The sequence below is a fragment of the Eucyclogobius newberryi genome, unplaced genomic scaffold (assembly GCF_026437365.1).
Source record: "Eucyclogobius newberryi isolate DKJ021-1_F unplaced genomic scaffold, fEucNew1.0.hap1 SCAF_15, whole genome shotgun sequence".
NCBI classification, from domain to species: Eukaryota; Metazoa; Chordata; class Actinopteri; order Gobiiformes; family Gobiidae; genus Eucyclogobius; species Eucyclogobius newberryi.
This window is the reverse complement of record NW_027315779.1, coordinates 19459654-19482106: the sequence shown is the minus strand read 5'-3', so window position 1 is coordinate 19482106 and position 22453 is coordinate 19459654. Positions and strand designations below refer to the sequence as shown.

The 22453-nt window shown below is 39.0% G+C and overlaps 2 protein-coding genes across 7 annotated transcripts; one reads left to right on the top strand and one right to left on the bottom strand.

Moving 5' to 3' along the window:
* The first annotated feature begins 78 nt into the window (after positions 1 to 78).
* tm7sf2 (transmembrane 7 superfamily member 2) lies at positions 79 to 6198 on the top strand. Its single transcript, XM_072446566.1, has 11 exons — positions 79 to 128; positions 332 to 422; positions 750 to 946; positions 1557 to 1611; positions 1801 to 1995; positions 3233 to 3336; positions 4574 to 4693; positions 4768 to 4936; positions 5028 to 5108; positions 5183 to 5305; positions 5869 to 6198. Exons 2-11 carry the CDS (start codon positions 365 to 367, stop codon positions 6027 to 6029), a joined length of 1263 nt encoding a protein of 420 aa, XP_072302667.1. The 5' UTR covers positions 79 to 128; positions 332 to 364; the 3' UTR covers positions 6030 to 6198.
* Positions 1873 to 20492, bottom strand: cnih2 (cornichon family AMPA receptor auxiliary protein 2). 6 transcript variants are annotated; one of them, XM_072446568.1, is made up of 8 exons: positions 20142 to 20491; positions 19452 to 19578; positions 17488 to 17556; positions 15665 to 15712; positions 14862 to 14974; positions 14645 to 14788; positions 14467 to 14482; positions 12296 to 14375 (listed from the first exon to the last, which is right to left on the bottom strand). In XM_072446568.1, the coding sequence occupies exons 2-8, from the start codon at positions 19530 to 19532 to the stop codon at positions 14331 to 14333; spliced, it is 516 nt and encodes a 171-aa protein (XP_072302669.1). In that variant the 5' UTR covers positions 19533 to 19578; positions 20142 to 20491; the 3' UTR covers positions 12296 to 14330. The 6 variants fall into 6 exon arrangements, with proteins under 6 accessions (XP_072302670.1, XP_072302673.1, XP_072302672.1 ...); XM_072446572.1 differs by lacking the exons at positions 12296 to 14375; positions 14467 to 14482 and adding exons at positions 5148 to 5295; positions 5841 to 5915 and having other exon boundaries at positions 19452 to 20491; XM_072446567.1 differs by having other exon boundaries at positions 19452 to 20491.
* Positions 20493 to 22453: the final 1961 nt, after the last annotated feature.

Genomic DNA, 22453 nt, shown 5'->3' with positions numbered 1-22453 from the left:
GCTGATCGAGTATTCCGCGCAGGGAAACGACGTTAGGGGGCGTGTACAGACTACAAGACACCCAGGTTCGGCTCGAGTAGTTCAGGTGCTGTAACTACATTCAGATCACATCTTCATCCATTAACACGGTAAGAAAACACTGCACCAAGGTTTTATTTTTGTTGCTTTTCAAACACTACGCGTGAAACAAAGTATAGTTTTGTTTTGTAAGGACATAAATTGCACTTTGCCCCTTACTCCCTGTTCAAAGATCACAGATATAAACAATCCATATCGTGTCAGCCTGGTCATCTTATTAATAGTGTATTCTGTGTATTTTTCACTATCATAGGTTCATAACTCATCTTGAAAGAGGAGTCTGACGATGAAGCAAGCAGCCAAACTCTCACACACATCTGAGAGAGAATTTGGAGGAACACTTGGTAATCAATGTCCATGTTGTGTTATTCCCTGTTCATGAAAAATAATTCCAGATTTTCTAATACTGAATTGATGTCATTATTACGTAGGAGTTTGTATTCTTGAGTAGTAATATGCAAATGTGCCAATCTGTGTGGTTATTGTTTTGTGCATGCCTATCTGTAAGGCTTTGTCTCCTGCTGTGTCCATTGAACTAAGCAACGACATCAATTATACTTCCATCTGTTTGAACTCATGTATCGAGCATGACAACACAACAGACGCGAATTACACCAAACACAAGTTTTCTTACTTACATCGTATAATCATCATTCTTTGGTACATCCTAGGTGCTGTTTGTATCCCAGTCTTCCTCCCGCTGACTGTGCTGTTTCTTATTGGTGTCAGTCGGACGTCTTCAGGTAGTCTCTTCCAGTGGCCTCCTCCTTTCCCCTCGACTGACCAGCTATGGCACCCACTGGCCCCTGTGCTGCTGCTGGGATGGATAGGCCTACATGCACTGCTCTACCTTCTGCCTCTGGGAAAAGTAATATTATTTTTGTGCCTGTGTGTGTGTGTGTGTGTGTGTGCGTGCGTGTGCGTGTGCGCGTGCGTGCGTGTGTATGTGTGTGTGTGTGTGTGTGTGTGTGTATTTTTTACAAGCTTTACATCAAGAAATCATGCAACCATTCTATCAGCACTCTCAGCAATCTCACACGCTCACAATCTCACACATGTTATTAATTAATTAATTAATTAATACACCGGTATAAACTCATTTATTTTATTATGTTATGTCATGTTTTTAAAGTTAAAGGTACACAATGTAACTTTTCTGGTAGGAATATGTATGAAGATGTTCTTGTCTAGAATGTTCGACAGTATGGCATTAAACTTCTATTTCTATGGGAACAAGCAGGTGATGCCACCAGGCCAAATTACTGATGAGATCTGTGGAGAGAGATGTGTTTCACTTTAACTATTTCTCTTGGCAATAAAAAACCTGGAATAGAATAAATGCAAGACAGTCAGATAAATGTAATGCCATGCTGCGGAATATTCCAGGCAAACTAATAGCATCTTTATGAAAACAATAAGTGGCAGAAAAGTTACATAATGCAGTTAATGCAGAAGTATTTGTTTATATTTGTTTGCAGATGTCAGAAGGACTAGAGCTGAAAAACAAGACACGCCTAAAGTATCCTATAAATGGTAATGTGCTGTATTCCCTTTAGTTTTTCTGAGTATAAACTGAGTACCCTGTAAAGTCATGTTTATAGGTGAACCTTCTATAGTCACACTGGTCATTCACTGATCACGTTGGACAGGACTTATGGCAGGGATGTCAGTCACCTTATCTGCCTCCACCAGCTAACGCCAGTGCTGTTGTATTTCTCCCAGGTTTCCATGCGATGTGCATCAGTGTGGGGCTGATTCTGCTGTTGCTAAAGCTCGGTGCATCTCTGGGCCTTCTCTTTGAGCTGCTGCAGCCTCTGGCTGTGTGTGCCATTGTGCTGTCGTTCTTCTTCTCCGTCTTCCTCTACGCACACTCCTTTTCAGTCTCCTCCGACGCGTTGGCTCCAGGGGGCAACACAGGTGAGATGGAGGCTGCTGAAAGAAAGTCATCCACAAATATACACCCCCGTGCCATTTGTCATTGTGTGACGGTTTCTTTGCTTGTGGGTTAATTACAAGAAACTACAGCGCGCGCGTCTTCATGTTTTATCAGAGATTTGGAGGAGACTAGATGAATCAAATTAACACAATAAGAGACAGTGTTGAATGTAATATATTTTTTAATCTGGTTTGATAAACACACTTACTGGTAAAGATACTAATGTGAACATACTATAAACATAGAAATGTATCTGAACTGAAAAAAAAACAATGTTAACCTGGTTTATGGTTCATATTTCTGTAATTAGTGGCAATGTTCAGTATCTTCTCAGTGAATTTAAATGAACAATTACATTATATTACATAAGTCAAGCCATTAACATTAATAACATTAATATGACGAGTTTATGGAGCCAATCCCAAACAAATAATGATAATAAGCTTTGTGAATCATAAGTTGTTATTTAAAAAAATAAAAAATGTGAATCTTCCATAAAGTTTCATACGACATGGGATTGGCCCAGTAATTACAGAGATATCAACAATAAACCAGTTTAAAACAACAATTCTGAATTTGTTATCTTATAGAATTCTGACCTCCCACTCATTGTTTCATTACAACAAAAATATGCATTTTAACAACATTAACATCAATATTTTAACACACTAGCTACCATTATATGTATTAAATATTGGTTTATGGAATTTTATGATGTCATCTGAAACCTAGCGATTATCAATAATAATATGAATATTACTATAATTTACTATTATGAGGAAAAATACCTACAGACTAATAAACCAACAAACCAATAACAGCCACAGAATAACACAGTGATAAGAAAGCGATTGTGCGTCCTGAGGCAGAGCACACAGACCTGGCACAGATGTTTGTCTTGTGGCTTCCTAGTGATATTGTTTGCACCTGTTGGTCTCTCTGAATAACTTCATTCATAATTTATAATAAAGATAGGAGTAATAACATGTCTTCTGAATTTTAACATCGTAAATAGTTTGACCCATTTTCACATGATCATTTTCACATGATAAAGCATGATCTAATTTATTTGATTCAATGAAGCCATTAAAAGAGATTTTCAAGATATCGTCACAATTCATTTCAATGGCCTTGATGTGACCTTGCTTCAAATATTGTTGTACATTTGATAATATGGTTGTACAATTTGTCTGCCATTACATTTTCTTTTTTCTCCAGGAAATCCCTTGTACGATTTTTTCATTGGGCGGGAACTTAACCCTCGGATTCAAGATTTTGACCTCAAATATTTCTGCGAGCTGAGGCCGGGTCTTATCGGATGGGTGAATATTGTATATATATTCTCTGCACATGGAACCTCCTTTAATGTTTTTTAATCACACAAAACTGGTATGAAAAAGTATTGAGGCTTCCTAAATATTCTATGCATTATAATACAGTTGTTCACGTACAAGCTGATTATTGCTGTTAGTGTCACTGAGCTCGACTAGTTTGTCTGAATAATTTAATGCTCACACTGTTTTCAATATTGAGCTCTGCTGGAGATCCACACATTTACCAACAGGAGGCAATGTTGCTCCAGTCTCGCACTGATTTGTGTGGTCTGTGAGTTTGTCACAGTCTGAGGCAGAAACTTTCCCTCCCTAATGACCTGACACAGTAAATCACATCACCCCCTGTCTATTAGTCATCAGCCCAAATCAGACAAATCAGGAAGGCCCCAATAAATAGACCCATTTTTATCCAGACTTGATTGACGTTGTGCCAATTAAGCAGATATTTTAATGCCATATTTACTTTTTCCTTGGTCTGTGAGTGCACTTCCATCAAGCGGTAGTGGGTTTGCATATCTGAATGTTTTAAAAGCAGGTGCGTAGGAGAGGACAGAAAAAGACTCCATCGGCCTGGCTACAGACAGTGTGTGGGAGATTTCCTGTATTTTTCCTCAAAGTCGTATATGTGAGGAAGCAACTATTCGAAATTGAACACGATCCAAAATGATAGGGGTTTGTAGACACGCATGAAAGGTAGAATTATAAAGTCAAATCTGACTTTCCTTCCTGCTCCATTGTATCTTGGGGGTTGTGTATAAATAATAATACATAATATATATATATATATATATATATATATATATATATATATATATATATATATATATATATATATATATATATATATATATATATATATATATATATATATATATATATATATATATATATATATATATATATATATATATATATATAATATAAATATACATATTTTTTTAGTTTTGTTGTGTAGTGGATTCTATTGCAAGAAATATAAATCATATTGGTTTCTCACAAAAGCATACAAAACCATCTCATTCCCCCGTTTTCCCTTATGGTATTGCCTCACCTACAGCAATCATCTTCCATTGAGTGTGATGTGATTTGCATATTGATTGAGCATTGGTTTTATTCTATAAAAAATCCTTGACAAAATGCTTTCCTTAGGAGCAGAACAAAAGTACCTTGTAGTGAATCATTGCTCATGAAGGTAAACATTTTCTGTTGTTATCTTATCTTACAGGTGGTGATTAATTTGGGTTTACTAATGAAAGAGGTGGAGCTTAAAGGTTCCCCATCCCTCGCAATGATCCTTGTCAATGGTTTCCAGCTGCTGTATGTCGGCGATGCTTTGTGGAACGAAGTACGCGCTAATTACAACCTCTGTCATGTCAAATCGAGTTTTGTTATTAATCACTAATAATGAGTAATTTTCAGGAGGCCGTTCTCTCGACTATGGACATTGTTCACGATGGCTTTGGCTTCATGCTGGTGTTTGGAGACCTGGTTTGGGTTCCCTTCACCTACAGCTTACAGGCCGCCTTTCTAGTTGTTCACCCACAGTCCCTCAGTTTGTTTGGCGCAGCTGTAATAATAGCACTTAATGGTAATTACATTACATAATTTTATATTATAATGTGCTTGTTAGTTTTGCTCATTATTTATTTTGGTCTCAATTGCTATTTCTTTGTCAACAGGAATCGGATATTATATTTTTAGGAGTTCAAATTCACAGAAAAATATATTCCGAAGAGATCCAAACCATCCAAATGTTTCAAGTATGTTAAATAGTAATTCAAAAGAAGTATTACAAAGGATTTCATATACATGGTGTTAACTTGTTTATTGTCAGAGCTGAAAACCATTCCAACAGCATCGGGGAAGAAGTTGCTGGTGTCCGGATGGTGGGGTTTTGTTCGTCATCCCAATTACCTCGGAGACCTCCTCATGGCCCTGGCCTGGTCCCTGCCATGTGGTAAAGACATGCTGAACATATGGTTTGACAGATAACAGTCAGCAGCATTTTGCTCCTTATCACATTCAAGCTACAACAACAGGATCCAACAATTACAAAACAGTGATGACAAACTCCAGTCACATCACAACTGTATATTTTGTACAAGATACTTCCCACAGATACATTTGAGTCCATATGGTAATTACAGAACAGAGGTTTGATGGCCAGCCTAAGCCATTGTGCTTTCTGTACTTATAGCATAATTACATGGTGTTAGCGATTGATGCTACAGCAATTAGGACTGTGACAATCTGCTGTCTTTGTTCGTGTGTAAGCTGCCTTATGTTCTCCTAAAACATCTAAATTCCTCAAATGGCGCCTGTCAGACCTTTGTTCGCGCCAACACATGCAGCTCATTTATATTCCAGTGTACGTGACTCACTTTTGCGGCAGCCTTTGTAATCGAGATGGACTGAAAGTTATAATTGCTACTGACAAAACTGCATTCCCATTTTCAGATGTCATGACAATATGTGTGCTGGCTTCTACTTGCATTTAGTGTTGGTTTCTTTGTTTTCCAGGGTTTTCAAATCTTCTGCCATACTTCTACGTCATATACTTCACCATCCTGTTGATCCACAGAGAGGCACGAGATGAGAGACAGTGCAAGCTTAAATATGGAGCATCCTGGGACTTCTACTGTAAACAGGTTCCCTACAGGATATTTCCATTCATTTACTAAATAAGCAATAGTAAATATTTAAACACTATGTACCATACAGACTCTGTACTTGCATGCACATCTGTCTATTGCCATTGTTTAACTTACAATTGTAAACCTGGAACTTGTGTGTAATATAAAATGTCTGTACAATTACGGGATAATATTGTTTGGATAAAAAATAAGCCATAACTTTGCTGTTTTTTGTTGTCTTGTCAAAACTTGTGTTACAATGCGGTCATACAATGTATATTATTATTTTAGTAAGACATCTCAGTTTTAACACCTTGTATAGTTCTCTACCAGAGGCCAGGGAGCTTGAGGGTTCTGCGCAGTATCTTTGCTGTTTCTGCACTTTGATGTCTGATGTTTTTCCATGGATCTGCTGTAGCCTCACCTCCAGTTTGGGAGTCACTGCCCTGAGTGCTCCAATGCTCCTCTGTCGCCTTCAACTTCTAAAGCTTCTCTCTGAGCCCTTGGTATTTCTCTAGTTTCTCATGTTTCTTTTTGAGAAACTAGACTACGTATGTGTGGTGGTCACTTGGTATTGATACGTCAAACACAATATCTTTCGTCTTATGTTTATCCAAAACCATAATGTCTGGTTTATTCACCATTACCATTTGGTCAGGACTCTTTGCACAGCCTACATCTTGAGTCTTGTCTGGTGTGGTAGATTTGGTCTTTACTGCTCTTGTGCTCAGGGTCTTCTCCTGTGCAGCCATGATGAGTTCTTCTGTGCTGTACTTCAGACCTATGCAGATGCCTGATGACTTGTGCAAGTGCCCTGCCATTGGCCTCAAAGGTGGTTTTCCACAACCTCATTGAGTTTGCAATAAAGCATCTAGAGTTCTGTTGATCTCCAAGCATTCAGAGATCCATGTGTGTGACATGGAGTCATAGGCTTTCTCGTAATCAATCCAGACAGTGCACAGGTTTGTTTGTCGGTTTCTGCTGCCTCGAGTGACTGTTCTGTCAACCAGGAGTTGGTGTTTGGCCCCTCGGGCCTCTTTGCCAATGCACTTCTGTGCTTTGCTCATGTATTGATACATGTGCCCACTTCTCTTAACCGCTATGATGCCTGACATGAACTTCCATGTTGTGGAGGGACAGGTTATTGGCCGATACCCTTTGAGGGTATAGTCCCATTATTCGGAGCCTTTCAGGGTGAGTCCCATCTCTTAGCAGCTGGTTCATTTGTGCTGCCAGGCGCTCATGGACTGCAGTGAGTTTCTTTAGCCAGTAGGTGTGAATCACATCTGGGACTGGTGCTGTCCAGTTTTTCATACCTGAGACACTTTCTTGGAGGTCTGCCACTGTAATGGTAACTGGATTCTGTTCAGGGATGTAGCTGTGGTTCTCCCTACACCAGCTACTGTGCATCACTGTTGTGGTGATGCTTCCTTCTCCCATGTTCTTTTCCAGTACTGTTCGGTTTCCAGCCTTGGTGGGTCTGCTCTGCTGTTATTGCCCCGCCATTGAGCATACACTTTACATTACGAACTGCCAGTTTATCCATTGCCTTAACTTTCTCTTGTGTACTTCTTCTGGTGGCAAAGGCTTGGAGCCTTTGTTTGGCAGTTTCTAGTGCTTCGGGGATGGGTATTGTTTTTTTCACTGCACCTTTTTGGGCCTCTCTCTGTACTGCCTTGAATTATTGGCATTTTCTTGATAATCCTTGTAATTGTTATTTTTAAAAGTGTGTTCTGTAAATTTTACTGAGTTGATTTCCCCCCCACTATTTTATTCAACTCAAACTATATATAGAGAGAATGAGAATGGAAGCAGAGCTGCTGACAGAGAAGATGACAGCTAATACCCATGTCAGTTTTTAATAACCTCTCCCACCATGTTATTATCAGTCTGCTTAAATGGATTGTCTTCGTCGATGTTAAAAGCCTCCATCGAGCCTAGGTCTTTTGTGTGTTTCTGCAGAACATAGACTTTTATTATAAGAATCTGTGAGTGTGGAGGAACAGAAATGCCACTACGGAAATGATTGCTCCACTGTTAAAATATTCCAAATTAATTATGGGCTGAAAATGGGCTGAGTTTAGTCCTTACGAATGCTTTATATGGCTTCTGCACATGGCAGGCTGATTTAGTGTGGAGGTGGCAGTGTTAATGTGGACCATGATGCCTGCACATTTTTGTTACCCTTTGTTCGGAACTACATTTGAATAATCTGTCGTTCACTAATATTTGTTTTTGCCCGCTATTCTTTTCGCGCAGACCCATTTTCAAACAGATTCCCCCATCGTCGAGTTAACCACAGCAGTTTGTACAAAAATATGTACATCATATTTGGCCTTTTCTAATACAAATCACCCTGCCATTACTGGATGTACACACACACCTACACACACAAACACACACGCAACGCACACACCTACACACACTCACGCACACGCACACACACACAAACACACACACACACACACACACACGCAACACACACACACACACAAACACACACAAGGAATTCCGCACACCTTCAGTTTCCACCTTTAAACCTTTGCTGTGGCTTCGCCCACACAGCACTCAGCCAAGCTATTTTCTGTTGTTTGTCATAATGTAAGTGCTAATTAGTGATATTCACATGGAGCAGGGGCCGACGAGCAGGTGGGCTTTTCCAGAAAGAGGAGTTGAATGAATTCTTACAATAATATTAAATATTTACAATAATGCTTGAATATTTTATTACTAAATATTGCACATTTACTTTGGAACTATCAATCTTATCATAATTTCACATTATTTTGACAAAGGTATCAATGGTTTTCCAAAGTGATTACAGTATGTTGCTATCCTTTTTTTTTATAATCTTTCAACACAAAGGTTGTAAATTCACAGCATCTTTGGACTTAACTGTGACTAAACTTGAAACTAATCCTTCAAACCAAGTCTACATCTGCTCAAACCAGGACCAAATTGGCTCAAGTCTGATCTTTACTGTGAATACTCAAGGAACTTCTTACTACTAAGTACTAGTATTGACCGCAATATGAAAAAGTAGGGAGTACATTGGGTACTTATCCACAACGCAGTTATTGACTAAAACTTGTATTCTATAGATACAGAAGATACATATTGTTGTTTAAATAGGTGATTATATTTGAGTAATTTGGTCACAAACAATAGCAAATCCATAAGGTGGCCCCAGACTCCAGGACAGTGAAAACATCAGAGGAACTGGAGCGACTCTCACAGACAACATGCACATGGCAAGAGACTGTGTCAAATGTGAGGAGAAAACTGTATTGGCAGCAAAGTGTCAGAAGTGACAGAGCTGAAAATATAAAAGGAGAATTTAGGGCATCCAGCCTAAACCCTATTGTGAAAACCACTTCACAGTAGCAGTATATTGGTCCATCTCAATGTCCGTGTCATCTTTCAGGGCATCAGGAATGACTCTCCCAAGAGGCAGCGTTACACATGGTCCAGGTTATTATTTGAAGCCAAAGCAGGAGTAGCTGGCGGCCCCCATTTATCACATACAACAGTAATATGTGTACTTCATTTGATTTGTAATTGTAAAAGAGACAAAGAGACCAAAATCAGTCTCGTCCAGTGAAACCCCCTTCACTAGACTTCATTAATCAAGGCCCTTCATTGTGAGTAATTACTGGGGACCGCAGACATCTCATTCAGCATTTGCAAAGAAGACTATATGAATTTATGGTTTTATAGCAAATTAATTGACGTTTCCAGTCAAATGCATATTAAAGGCATATTTTTAATCATAAGTGAGACAGGCGCAGATGACAGTTTGTATTAGTCATGGTCTCACAGTCCAGCTTTAATAATGCAGGTTCAGACAAACAGTGCAGCCAGTCCTTTTGAGGTGTTAAACATGAAACATTTTGTATTTTAAAACGCAGAGGCTTCTAGGTAGTAACTTGTTCAGGTTTAAGTCGGCCTCCAAACCTGCCCTTAGTCACACACTAATGATGGGGGGAGGACACAAATTGCACGTTTGTCACCGAAATTGTTACTTGATTATAAAACGATTATTCCGCTTTACAAAAACATTTTATCAACTGCTTATGATCGATTGTACATTTGTATTTGTTATTAATAATTGCTTTACAAAAGAGCATTGGTGGAAAGAGTAATGAAAAATTGTACTCAAGTAGCAGTAAAGTTAGGTAATTAGTACAAGTACAAAAACGGTTGTTCGCTGCTGTTGAACGTGTCTCATATGAACGCATGTCGTATAAATCATAAATCATTTGCAACATCCAACGGGGCCTTGCATAATAATGAATGAGCAAAATTATCCTTGTCCTTGAAAGTGTAACAAGTGTAGTGTGTTTGTGCAGTTGGTTGCCAATTGTGTACGTATGCCAACAGACACACGTTGAGCATGTAGACAGCATTGTAGACTGTTTCCATGGTTACGGTTCTCTCATAGAGCACTGATAGAGAGAGAGAGAGAGAGAGAGAGAGAGAGAGAGAGAGAGAGAGAGAGAGAGAGAGAGAGAGAGAGAGAGAGAGAGAGAGAGAGAGAGAGAGAGAGAGAGAGAGAGAGAGAGAGAGAGAGAGAGAGAGAGAGAGAGAGAGAGAGAGAGAGAGAGAGAGAGAGAGAGAGAGAGAGAGAGAGAGAGAGAGAGAGAGAGAAGGAGAGAGAGAAGGAGAGGGAGAGGGAGGGGGAGAGGGAGAGAGGGGGAGAGAGGGGGAGAGAGGGGGAGAGAGGGGGAGAGAGAGAGAGAGAGGGGGAGAGAGAGAGAGAGAGAGAAGTTGGGAGAATTACGCAGGAAAAAAGAACATCCAGCTATGAAGGATTGTGTTAATGAGATTATTAATGTCTGAGTGCTAAAATATATGTAAATAAATATTGTATATAGGTGTAAGATATAGCTTCTTGCCTCACCTGCCATAAACCAGGGGCATCTAAGCTCTCATATGTTCAAGTTGTCTTTTGACAATTGGTAATCTATTGCTTTTGCAGTTTGCACAACTTATAGTAACTTGTTGACAGAATCAGTCTGTTCCTCGCCTGTCCTTCATCTAGTCTCAGATAATAGGCGTAAAAAAATGTTGTGACAGCATCACAAGAATGGGCAGTTCCGATATCTGTTCAGCCTATTCTTCATCCATTTTTACTCTCCTTCGGTAAATGGTCACTATTTATACAGAGCTTTTCGACTTTCAATGCACCACAGCTCTTTTCTGTACTGATTGCATGTTGAGGATGACAAAAATCACTTCATATTTGGCCATTAAATGTGATTGGTTTTAATAATAATAAAAAGGTGTCATTTGAAGTATAAAACTGCACCGATTAATCAACTATAAAAAGAAATTTCTGGATTATACAGACTCTAAAACACATACGATAAGTTATTTTGCAACAGAGACATTGGCCTTATTAAATCAAAATGTCAAAAATAATCGACTATTTCTTCTCTTTATTTGTAACTATTCTCTATCCAAAAGTCTGCAGTCATTATAGCTCTTTATTTGGTTAAAAATGTGTTTTAAAAGTTTCAGGAATGATCATTTGACTTAAAATAATAATTGTTTATACTCGTGCAGCAAAATAGAATATAATTTACAGCGACAACGTTTTTCAGTAGAGAAATGATAAGAAGTGAAGCCTGACTTGACTATCGTACGGCAGCGGGCAGTTTAGTGTCCAAGTGTATCAAAATGTACTGAAGTGGATGGACGCTCCTCGGAATGAGTCAACAGGATTCTAACACAATTCTGTTTCCATGGTGACAGCGGGAGAATGATATGTCCTTTTGAAAGTAAGAGTGGAGGGGGAGACCAATGCCAGCTTGAAGCAGGTCTATATATGCTTGTTGCGTCGTTTTCTGCCTGAATCATTATGTCGACAAAATAATAACCTTACAACTGCTATAAATGAGCCCCAGAAGACCAGCACGCTGCCATTTTCCATTCAAACAACCTCGGGGAGAAACAAATCCTAAAAGTAGCTCAATTTCTAAGTGTAATCTTTCTCAGCTTCTGGGGAACTTCAGTCATCTTAAGTTCTTTTACGCAATGTAACGTGCTGCCGTTTCGGATGGTAATTTGCAGAGAGTAGCTGGAGTATTATCTTCTCTCATCGATGGGTAATTTTGTTCTTTTTGTGCCTGGTGGAGCCACTTCTGAATGCAGCTGCCTTTCAGAGCCTTTTCTTAGCTGGTGGCAATTTGTCCCCACTTCATTCAGCTTCCCAGTTATTTGGACTTGGAAGAGAATTACAGGCAAAGCTCGTCACGGATGCACCAAACACTGACCCTTTAGAAACGGGGAATAAGAATCGTTCTCTTATAATCTTTTACCATTAGATTTTATTAGAATAGTTTATTAACTGTACATTATAGTGTAGGCTGTTAAATATAAATTAACACATTGATTGACTTGTACATTAACAATAAATGTATAAAAGACAATTAGTACAATCGCCTAAAGCGCTTGGCCAGAGCGATTATGGAATGACATTCAAATAAGTTTCCCGTCTGTGCTTTAATTGTGATTGTCCACACTCGGTTAGTTTTGAGGTCTAAATGTCCTTTTGTACTCACAATGGACACAAAATACACATAAAAGAATCATCGGTCTGTTGACGTTTCCTTTGTGAAGTGAAAATGTCTGTGTTGAACTAGAATTTCATTAGCATTAGCTGACATGAAGGCATATTAAAGAAGGGTGTGTTGCTTCAAAGCTTCATCACAGCTTTCGTAATTGGTTACAGTTAATGTTCTGTGACGAGCCAGATGTTTCTGTCAAGAAAATGTGAGGCTTTGAACTCTTATAAAAAGGCAGCTTGATTATAATGTCTTAAAAGTCGTATAATAACACAGTATTTGATGTGGTAAATATATTTCAACACATTGTTTTGATAATTTACTTGAAAATATTGAGTAGGTAGTGACAAGTTCTATCTAAAAATACAACAAACTATTTTACTTTTGGAAGCTTCTCTGCTGATGGCAATTATGTTGGATTAACGTATCTCAAAGTACAAAATATAGGGAATAGCAACCAAAGCGTCACTGTATTTTTCAGTGATCAAACAAATTACAAGGCCTCTGTCAAAACAGTGCTACCCAAAACTAAACTTGGGTCCTATTTCTATGGACGTTGGTATATTACTAAGCAGTTAAAATAAATAAAATAACATAAAATGCTAATACTGTGTAAACAAAACTGTAAAACGGGCATTCTGTTATAACTTGATAACTAACTGACACTAGGACACTGTATTTCACTAAATGTAATAAATTATGAGGTAACTACTCTGCTTTCATACAAATGTAAGCTGAGAATGAATGGCTTTGAAAGTCGTCACTATTGCGGTCATGTTTGTAACACAGATATCACAGACTTAAAAACACTGCATCGATATGTCTCATGAGGAATTACATTGCTAGTTTCAATTGCTTATTAGACATAATAACCGTATATTGAACCTCAAACTCTACTAAGAAGAATTACTAAAATGACTAGTATAAACGCAAATGAGTAAACTTCACTGGAGAGAAGAATAAGGCGATCCCTGTACACTAGAGATAAAAGAGCAATTAGTAGCTATTAAATAAATCAAAATAAAGACATTCCACCGAATTAAGAGTAGCATATATTAAGTCTTAAATACGCTTTTTTGGCACAATGACGAAAAAAGAAGAAGAAGCAAGATCTTTGGACAAGTCTGCTTGTGTAGGATGAAGTTTACAACTAAGTTTCCATTGATCTTTCGAAACATAAAATAAGGGAGTTGTAATGGTCACTTTACAGATCAGACATAACATTATGACCACAATATGCAGTCTTCTGTGTAATGAGATGCAATGTATACGCTTCACAATCTATAGGATATCCCATGTTTTCCTGCATTTGGCACCAAATGTTCACTTGCTGTTTCTTTCACAGTTTAACAGTACAATTATTCATATCTTTTCATTCATTTTCTGTGGTTATAATATTATTCTGATCCATATCTGTGTTCCTTCCTGAATTTGCCTAAAGACTTATACATTTTAAGTCCCTAACACACAGCCTAAGTATTGATTTTATTGATAGAGGCAACTGTCAGTGGTAAACATGTACAAAGTCACAGAATACATAGTATATTGTAGTTTTCAGCTCCTATGCGTTGGAATTTCACAGTGAATTAAGCAGGTGGATTGATAAGAGCAGCATGGCAAATCTCCAGCCCTTCAAAAGTATTGTAAATGAACATTATGGATAAAAGGCAACACAAACAGAGTCCTTGTATGTCTTTTTGAAGCCGTCTGAACTGGGGTTGAGAGCTTGTCAACGCCAGTAGCTAGGATTAAGTGGTATAGCTGAGGCATCAACATCACATTCTCAGTGTCCGCAGGGAAATCCAGACCAATAGATGGGAATAATACACTGAAAAATACAGCATTTTTGGCTCCATTCATTCTTCTGTCTTACAAAATGTACTGTGTGCCTCCAGATTGGTGGTTTATTAGAAGCTCACCAAAGCGTAGACCATACTTTTGAGGCCAAGATGCAAAAAACAAGAACAGAGAGAAAGAGAGAAAAATGTAATGTGTTTGAATATCTGTGTTTTTAGCAACTTCACAAGTACTTTAGCAAATGTTCAAGTGTGATTTTGAACTAGTACACAGAGTGCTGGTAGTTAAAAACAGCCTCACCTGTAGAGATAGTAGAAGAAGGACACAAGGTAGAAGCCCATCTTACACCAGGACTCCTTCTGACAATAGTTAAGGATGTCTGCGTTCATCACACTGACCGGGTCATACATGACCTCTGACCCATCTGCCGGCCGGTGGAGAAACCTCCAAATAAAAGAGACATGTGGCTTAGTGGCTGTGACACAAGGCTGCACATTTGCTCTGGGACACCACGTACCTCCACAGATGGTAGAAAAGCAGAGGGATATTTAGGCCAAGTGTGACCCACTCTCCAGCACACATGAACATCAGGCAGAAGAGGCCATGGATCGAGTACTCTGGTACTACCAGCTGCAACCAGAGCACAGTTCACATTAGCACAAGCCAAGGAAACACTAATGCAGTCAGGTACAGCTTACTGCTTTGAAGACATGCCATGAGGCAAACACTGTTCTCACCTAAGGTGTGAAGCTGCGACAACTGGAAATTTACTATAGTTTCTATTCCGCGCAAGAAGGCTTACATAATGAAGTCTCAAACCTCAGGGCAATCTCAAATGATCAGCATGGTAACACACAGACACAAAACAAATGAGACTTTTCAATGCTTCCAATGACCAGTAAAAGGATTTGCTAAAACCAAGTAGCTTTTGTAGGGGAAATAAAACATGTATTATATGTGCAACAAATATATTACTATGTAATGTTGGTGTGATCAAGGATAAAGTAAAAAGTAAAAAAAAATCTGTCTAGTATCAGTATGTATAATCCATAGTTCCCCAGTATTAATCCTGTAGTAGACTTTGTGTACATGTGGCTGGGTGGTTTATTCTAGATGTGATCAAACAGTGAGCAGCGTGAATGTACTTCTGAGCTCGGAGTGCGGCTGGGGGCTGTGGAGCTGGAGAACATGTAAGATGGCTGTGGTGCGTCATGGTGAATGATGACAGTGGTTACAGTGGCTGAAGTGAAGTGGTCACGCTGCCGTGAAGTCCCCTCTCTCCTTCTCCAGCAGCAGCAGGTGACAAACTGCAATACTCACCCGACGGAGCAGGTTACAAATTCTTTCAATGTTCAGAATCCTCTCTCTCTGTTAGGGAAATGCACAGAATGTCAGTCAATATTTAAACATTTTGTCACTCGCCTTATTACTTCTGTTTGAAAGGCTTTGAGCAAGTGAATAGGAAAAAGTAAAAGAAAATTTAAAAAAATCGAATAGTGTCCTGAATTTGAAAACAAGGCGCTATAACCAATCAATTATACATTACTGTTCATTTAAATATTCTTTCTATAATTATACATTTGAATAACTATTTAGAATGCCTATTAGTACTATGCATGAATAAATAGAATAAAAAGCATTGTCAATAATATAGGCAATATTTTCTTTTTAAATATTTTGCCTTTGAAGACAAACGCTGTGTGCATTTGGGTAAGAGGGAATCAACCCTTCAGTTAGTAACCACTTGTGTCTTTGTCTCTGATACATGCTGCACCAATAAACACACAGTTGACAATCCAGGTCCAATCCCTAGCTATTTGCACATTACAATAAATCCCTTGTGGAACATAACATCAGACTCAATTATCAGTGCTTGAAATTAAAGCTGTACGTCTTTTGCTGCATTTACTGACCACAAAAAATACCGTGAGCTGCAGCACATTGATTCCCTAAATGAAGACGTCTCCACTAAAAACTGTACACATGTACGGTTGATTAGGCCCCACATCCTGACCTCTGTGGGAGTTGACGTGGAAGTTTCTCTTGTCACCCAAGCAGCTTCTTAGTGTTAGTGCGCATGGGAACAGTTGTGTGCTCCCTTCAGCCGGCTCTATATGCAGTCAGTGAGAGTGTTTATGAATTTATGAACTCCCAAAGCGACCTCAAAGTGGCTGTTGCCCTCAATCTACAGCCTGCAGCTTTCAGAGTCGACCAAAGTCACACTTTCTGTTTATTTATGGCAGCAATTCTCTCTTTGCTCACTGTTTCATGTTTGGAAATGTCCTAGAGTGCCACTGAATGTATTATGAAGTTCAGTGATCTAAGCTTTACTGTTTATCAGCCAAAATATTAATAATTTCTCATTTTTCCATTTAGTGCTTTTGGTATTTTAGAGGAAAAAATGCTACTGTGTTTAGAACCACTTTAAGTGATTCACAATCAATCAACACTAATTATCTTAATAATAAATCATCAAGTTTTAGTGAAACGGCATGGTTTAGTCCAGTCACATAACTAACATATATTTACCATGTATACATTTTTGTGTGAACATCTGTGTACATACCGAGACCAACTTTATTTTTTTACATTATTTTATTATTAAATTATTATTATTATTATTATTATTATTATTATTTAAATGATTTTTGGCCCGCAGGCTTTATTAGATAGAACAGCTTTTAGCGTGAAATGGGGATGAGAGACAGGGGACGACCTGCAGTACATTTTCGGAGCTGGGACTCGAACTTTGTGCTTCTATTCCAGTTATATAAGATGTTTTTAGTTGGTTCATAGTTGTGTGGATGAGCCTCCTCTCTCTTTTTGCATAATGATGCTATTCCTATTACGTTATAATTGAACAGATGTCAACTAACTGCCCTTATGCTGGCAATAATCTGTCAAAACAATTGTCTAAACCAAACCATTCCTGCAAATTGACGTTAAAGAAATGCCTGTGCAGCTGTTCTATTAAATCAGTAGTGTTCAACTGGGACTCAGGGATAATGTGTGTTATGGAGTGTGTCTGATCTAAATGTATGTGTTAGTACGTGTGTGGCTTTTATTGTGTGAATTTTCTTCACAGAAGGGTTTTTCCTGTCTCCTGTGGCTCTTAAAAGTAAAGGCATGAACAGGCTCCTTACCGCTCTGGTGGGATTGCTCTGATCAATCGGATTTTTGAAGTCTGTGCGGAGCTCATCAAATGCAATGATCTGAAAAGAATAAAAGAAGATTACCTCGACAACACAGTTCCCTATAAGCTGCGCACATACGAACATTAGGCTCCTCAGGTGAAATGCCTGGAAGGTTCCATAGTGTGATATAAACTCATCTATCGTTCATTTATCTAGTTAAAGTAGTTTCTATTGCCTCTAAAGTACATGGTTACATGCTGTACTAAAAAAGGGTGCTGATCATGAAATTAATACAAAAATCTATACAAACCAATATTCAGCTCTGTTTATGTAACAAACCTTTTGAATCAAGCTGACGTTATATAGTAGGATATCATTCAACTATGGCCAAGTGAGTCTATAAAAAAATACATTTATGTTATGGTGTTCTAATGGGCCACTCTGCCTTCAACTCCTATTCCACTTTTTTTCACCCACTCCGCTCCTGCTACACAGATAATGAACAAGATATTTGTCTTTCTCATTGTTAGTGGAATAAAGCACTTATTAAAAGTAATCTAACAGACAATTCTGCTGTAAATTGATTCTTTTAACAAAGCTTATAACGTGGATGGATGTGATATTCCTGAGAGAACAACTGTTGTGATTTTGGGCATTACAAAAATAAATTGAATTGAATTGATCGTCTGATGCGGCTCACAGTGGTCCAAGGAGCTGCTCAGGGAGTTTGTGTGTTTGCTCAGACACATGAAGAATTAGAGGAAACATTGCTCGACAGCCCTGAATATACTCTTCTATTTAAATTGTAGAACACTTTAATGTAATTCAAAGGAGAATCATTTTTATAAAACCTTAGAAAAAGGCATTTTTCCTATGCTGTCTTGAAGTGTAGATCATGGCTAATGCTCCTGCTAACAAGAAGTTAACACTGACTAGCGTTAGTGGCGTGGCCCACCTGCTGAGTGCATCATGAGAACAGCTTTAAAGCAGCATGCTATTTGACAGGTCATTAAGAGCCGCTTGTATACAGATAAGTGAGCATCAGTGTCTATCACAGCACTAATGGCTGCCTGCAGTCAGACATATACAGCTCACTCGCTCAGCATAACGCATCGCTCACATGTAAACAGATGCAGTTTCCATGGAGACATGGTGAGCCCTTCAGTAAGCTCCATGGTTACTATAGCAGTGAGGGAGCGTTGTGATTGGTCAAGGGCATAAGGGACCGGGGTGCTGTACTCTGGTGGGTAGAGGCAGACGGGGTACGGAGGGAAATGAAGAGTTTGATAAGCGTTTCAGTGTCATGAGGCGCAGACACACTCTTCTGTGGAGCACGGACACTGACTCATACTCATGTAGTCACACCCACTTACAATGGTACATTAGTCATTTCAAGCCTGATATCCCTGCTTCTGTTTGTTGGTACATTATTCAGAGCTGCCTTTGTGGAATATTAAAGGTGAGGGATCGATGCTTTAGTGTTTGCAGAGCCTGTGTAATCAGACACAGAGAGCACGAGGGTCTCTGGTGAGAGAGGTGCAAACTGTGCTCAAAACGCTGGCGGCAAACACATCCAGTCTGCTTCCAGGATTTATTATCAGTGTGTTTATCCTCCTTCCCTCGCTCATTACCGCCGGCTCTGCCTTAGCCTTGTTTGAGGGACTTTTTACTGCCAGAACAGGGGGATCTCATAAATCACAGTTTGTTTTGTGCAGTCCAAAACATTCAGAAAGTCCTAGTTAATTATACCTGCACAATATTAGAGGTCGTAAAGGTGGAAAGGAGGAGTAATATCATTTTATCTCTATAGTCTGTCTTAACTTCATGTAACAGGGGGAAGGCTGACACATTTCTGGTGTGCCTCAACACCTTCAGGGGGTGTCTATTTTCTAAGTGTGCGTAGGTGCAGGTGCTTGTCTGCTTATGTAGGAGGGATAAGAGAGATTTGAGCTTCGAGGGAGAAGTCAACTCACCTGCCAGATGACAAAGAAGATGAGGCCCGCACACAAAACCAAGGTGAGCATGTAGCAGAAGGCCGCAAAGGTGAACGCCATGGTTGATCCAGCCAGCCCTGCGCCCCTTCTCTCCTGACTCAAAAGCCTGTTGGGTGCCTACAGTGCTCAACTTCAATTTCTGTCCAAATCAATAAGCCTTCACTGCATGCTCGGTCTTAGTATCCGTGGGAATGACCCCTTTCCAAAGTGTTTCAGGAAGTGCTTAAGAGTTTGATTCCACGCTTGTCTCTCTGCCTGCAGCCTGATGCTCCTCTTTTAGTCTCTGTCAGGCAAAATATACGTCTCTTGCACCTTGTACTTTCTTCTCAAACCATTCCAAAATTTACACGAGTTTGTCTAACCCCAAAAGAGCTGCAATTGTTGTTTCAAAACTGTTACTGTTTCAGCTTATGGCTTGAGAATATGGCTTTCAATTCAACTGTTGCTTTAAGAAATAGACTGACTCAAATTGCAGTGGCATCACTTATATTGCTTTGATATAGTTTACATTGAGGAAATCTGACAACTTCACAATGCCACTTGTTTCAAACTGCAGCCGATTGTTTCAGATGTGAAGTATCTTTGTCTGGTCGGATTTGTGCCTGCCACAGAACGGTCCACTCCTACTTTGTCTTTGTCAGTCGGAGTCAGCAACATGTAACAACCTACCTCTCCACATCTGACCAGCATCCCTCAGCCTTCTCCGAAAACAAAAAAGTTGCCCGCGTTCGAGTCTCAAAAGAGGAGCATGAGGAGAATCTGTGAGTCGTCACATGCAGCGTGATCTACATGTTGAGGGAAAAAAACCCTGGTTTGAAATGCGCTCTACACTTCTCCGACCTGTTTTAAGTTTCCTGAGTCACATTCCCCGGGTCCTTCGCGGTCTCAAGTCTGCGGGAGGAATATTTGTATCACGCTTGATGTTTGCCTGTTCTACCAATCGTGCGTCTCCGTCTGCCTCCGTCGCTCGCTCCTCTTCCTCAATGTCTGTCACTCTCTCTCTCTCTCTCTCTCTTCCATAATCCCTGGTTCCCTGGAGACCGATGAGGGGGCAGGGCAGCCGGCAACTGTTTATTTATTTATTTATTTGTTGCCTTTTGTATCCATCTCACACCATTTTTCTCATGTTTCGTTGCTGTTAAATTCTTTTTACAAGTTCATTTTGTTGGCTTATGTGCCATTTTCTGATGCACTGTTATTTATTTTCAAGCAATTTGGTTGATTTTCAAGCAAGACACAGTAACTCAAATGTGAAATTTTGCAGGTAGGATCATTTACGGGTTAAAAAGAGCAATTCTTTGTTTTTACTATATAGATCCAGAGAGTCCTGTAGCTATAATCTTACAAGGTAGTGGTCAGGGTCAGTGAAGTATGATTCATTGTTATACAGTTGATGTAATGGCTTCATAGGTCACTGCATGGACAAGAAGATCTCTAGTCAAGTTAAGGTCTGGGCAATTTATCTTTACTGTTACAAGGTGGGGTCAATGTCATATGTTGTACTGCTTTTAGTTTAGAGAAGTACCTATTCTATTTGTGTATTGTGTAATTGAGATTTTAGTGTACAAAGGCTGTCGACACCCCTCAGCTCAAGATCTGGAGACATGTAGATCAGGATCAATAAAGTTTACCTTAACCTTAACTATAGAGGCACAGTTATACAAAATCCTGCCTGTTATTGCTCCAAATTGGTGACGCAGTCTGGGTATTCGTCACTCACAATTTCTTGCAATCTGTTGTGATCTAAATTTAGTTCATCCCAATGCATTAAGGATCAAATGCCACAGGTGCAGATGTGGTGCTCTGAGGCTGAGCTGCAGAGGATTTGGCTCCATCTGCAGACAGTGGCTAAGAATCTTCTAGACTCGGATCAGAGCAGAATGCTTCTTTAATATCTTCATAGTACAACTGTTATAAACTATGCATTATCATTTATCTTTTGCTGTAGATTTTTGTGTCAGTAGAGTCATGGCTCACCTTGTAGATAGTGCTGATTTTCACAACTGAAGCATCGCTGTATTTAAGCCGTCAACTGTTTTCTTGTGTTTCAGGGCTCCAAATGATCTCTGTGTCAAAAAATTTAATATGTAGATGTTGTTATTCAATATTGTGTAGCAAATTCTTCAGTAAACGTCCCGTCTGCTTGTAAGGCTGGTTAATATATTACTGATTTGAGAGTACCCTCTAGTGGTTATTTATAGTACCTGTTGTCTAGTGTACAGACAGTGTCAGTGGTTAAAAAAGTGAATAAATGTCAATCAATGAGTCAGCTAAATATTAAACGTCAGCGTGAATGGCTTTTATATAAAATATTTAAATGCATTAATAGTCATCCATAGTTCATCCAGAAAACAATTGTATGTAGGCATATCTTTATTTCATCACATTAAATCTAATATAGACACAACATAGCTTTAAAAGATATTATTTATATAAGAATTAGGGACGGATGTAAAAATGTAACCAATAGTAGCCGTAGGCGACTTTCCATCTGTTGTCTCTAGAGAGGTGACATTTAGGATTACAAATACAAACACATACAACACAGGCTCACACACAACAATTAGAGCACAAACAATGAAAAACAACACATCTAAAGACAGTGACACAAACAACACTAAACTTGACAGAAAACAGGAGCCGGACAAGGACAGTTCAAATCTCATTATATAAGTCTGCAGAGAAATTCATACATAACAATCAAAATCCACTCACTCTGAATTATCCTATTTCATTTGATTAAATTCATTATTTCTGGATCACTGACTTGGCTTTGGGGGAAATATTGTATGCATTTAAATTGTTAGACCGTTTTCATTTTGCCCACAAGGGGGCAACATGAATTAGACAAGAATCAGTGGCAGCAACAGATGGCCTCATTAAATGAATTGATTTTCCAATAGCCCTTAAAGACAGACACAGCTATTGCTTAACTTCCAAATGCAAATAACACAAGTGGATAAGAAACACACCATTATTGT

Bases quoted from the DNA above. Each gene is read 5' to 3' on its own strand.
- tm7sf2 (XM_072446566.1), top strand. From the start codon at position 365: ATGAAGCAAGCAGCCAAACTCTCACACACATCTGAGAGAGAATTTGGA. The intron at 947-1,556 runs GTAATATTATTT...ATTTGTTTGCAG, and splicing joins ACCTTCTGCCTCTGGGAAAA to ATGTCAGAAGGACTAGAGCT. The intron at 4,937-5,027 runs GTAATTACATTA...CTTTGTCAACAG, and splicing joins TGTAATAATAGCACTTAATG to GAATCGGATATTATATTTTT.
- cnih2 (XM_072446567.1), bottom strand. From the start codon at position 19,532: ATGGCGTTCACCTTTGCGGCCTTCTGCTACATGCTCACCTTGGTTTTG. The intron at 17,557-19,451 runs GTGAGTTGACTT...TATTCTTTTCAG, and splicing joins TCTTCTTTGTCATCTGGCAG to ATCATTGCATTTGATGAGCT. The intron at 14,789-14,861 runs GTACGTGGTGTC...TTTTATTTGGAG, and splicing joins CTTTTCTACCATCTGTGGAG to GTTTCTCCACCGGCCGGCAG.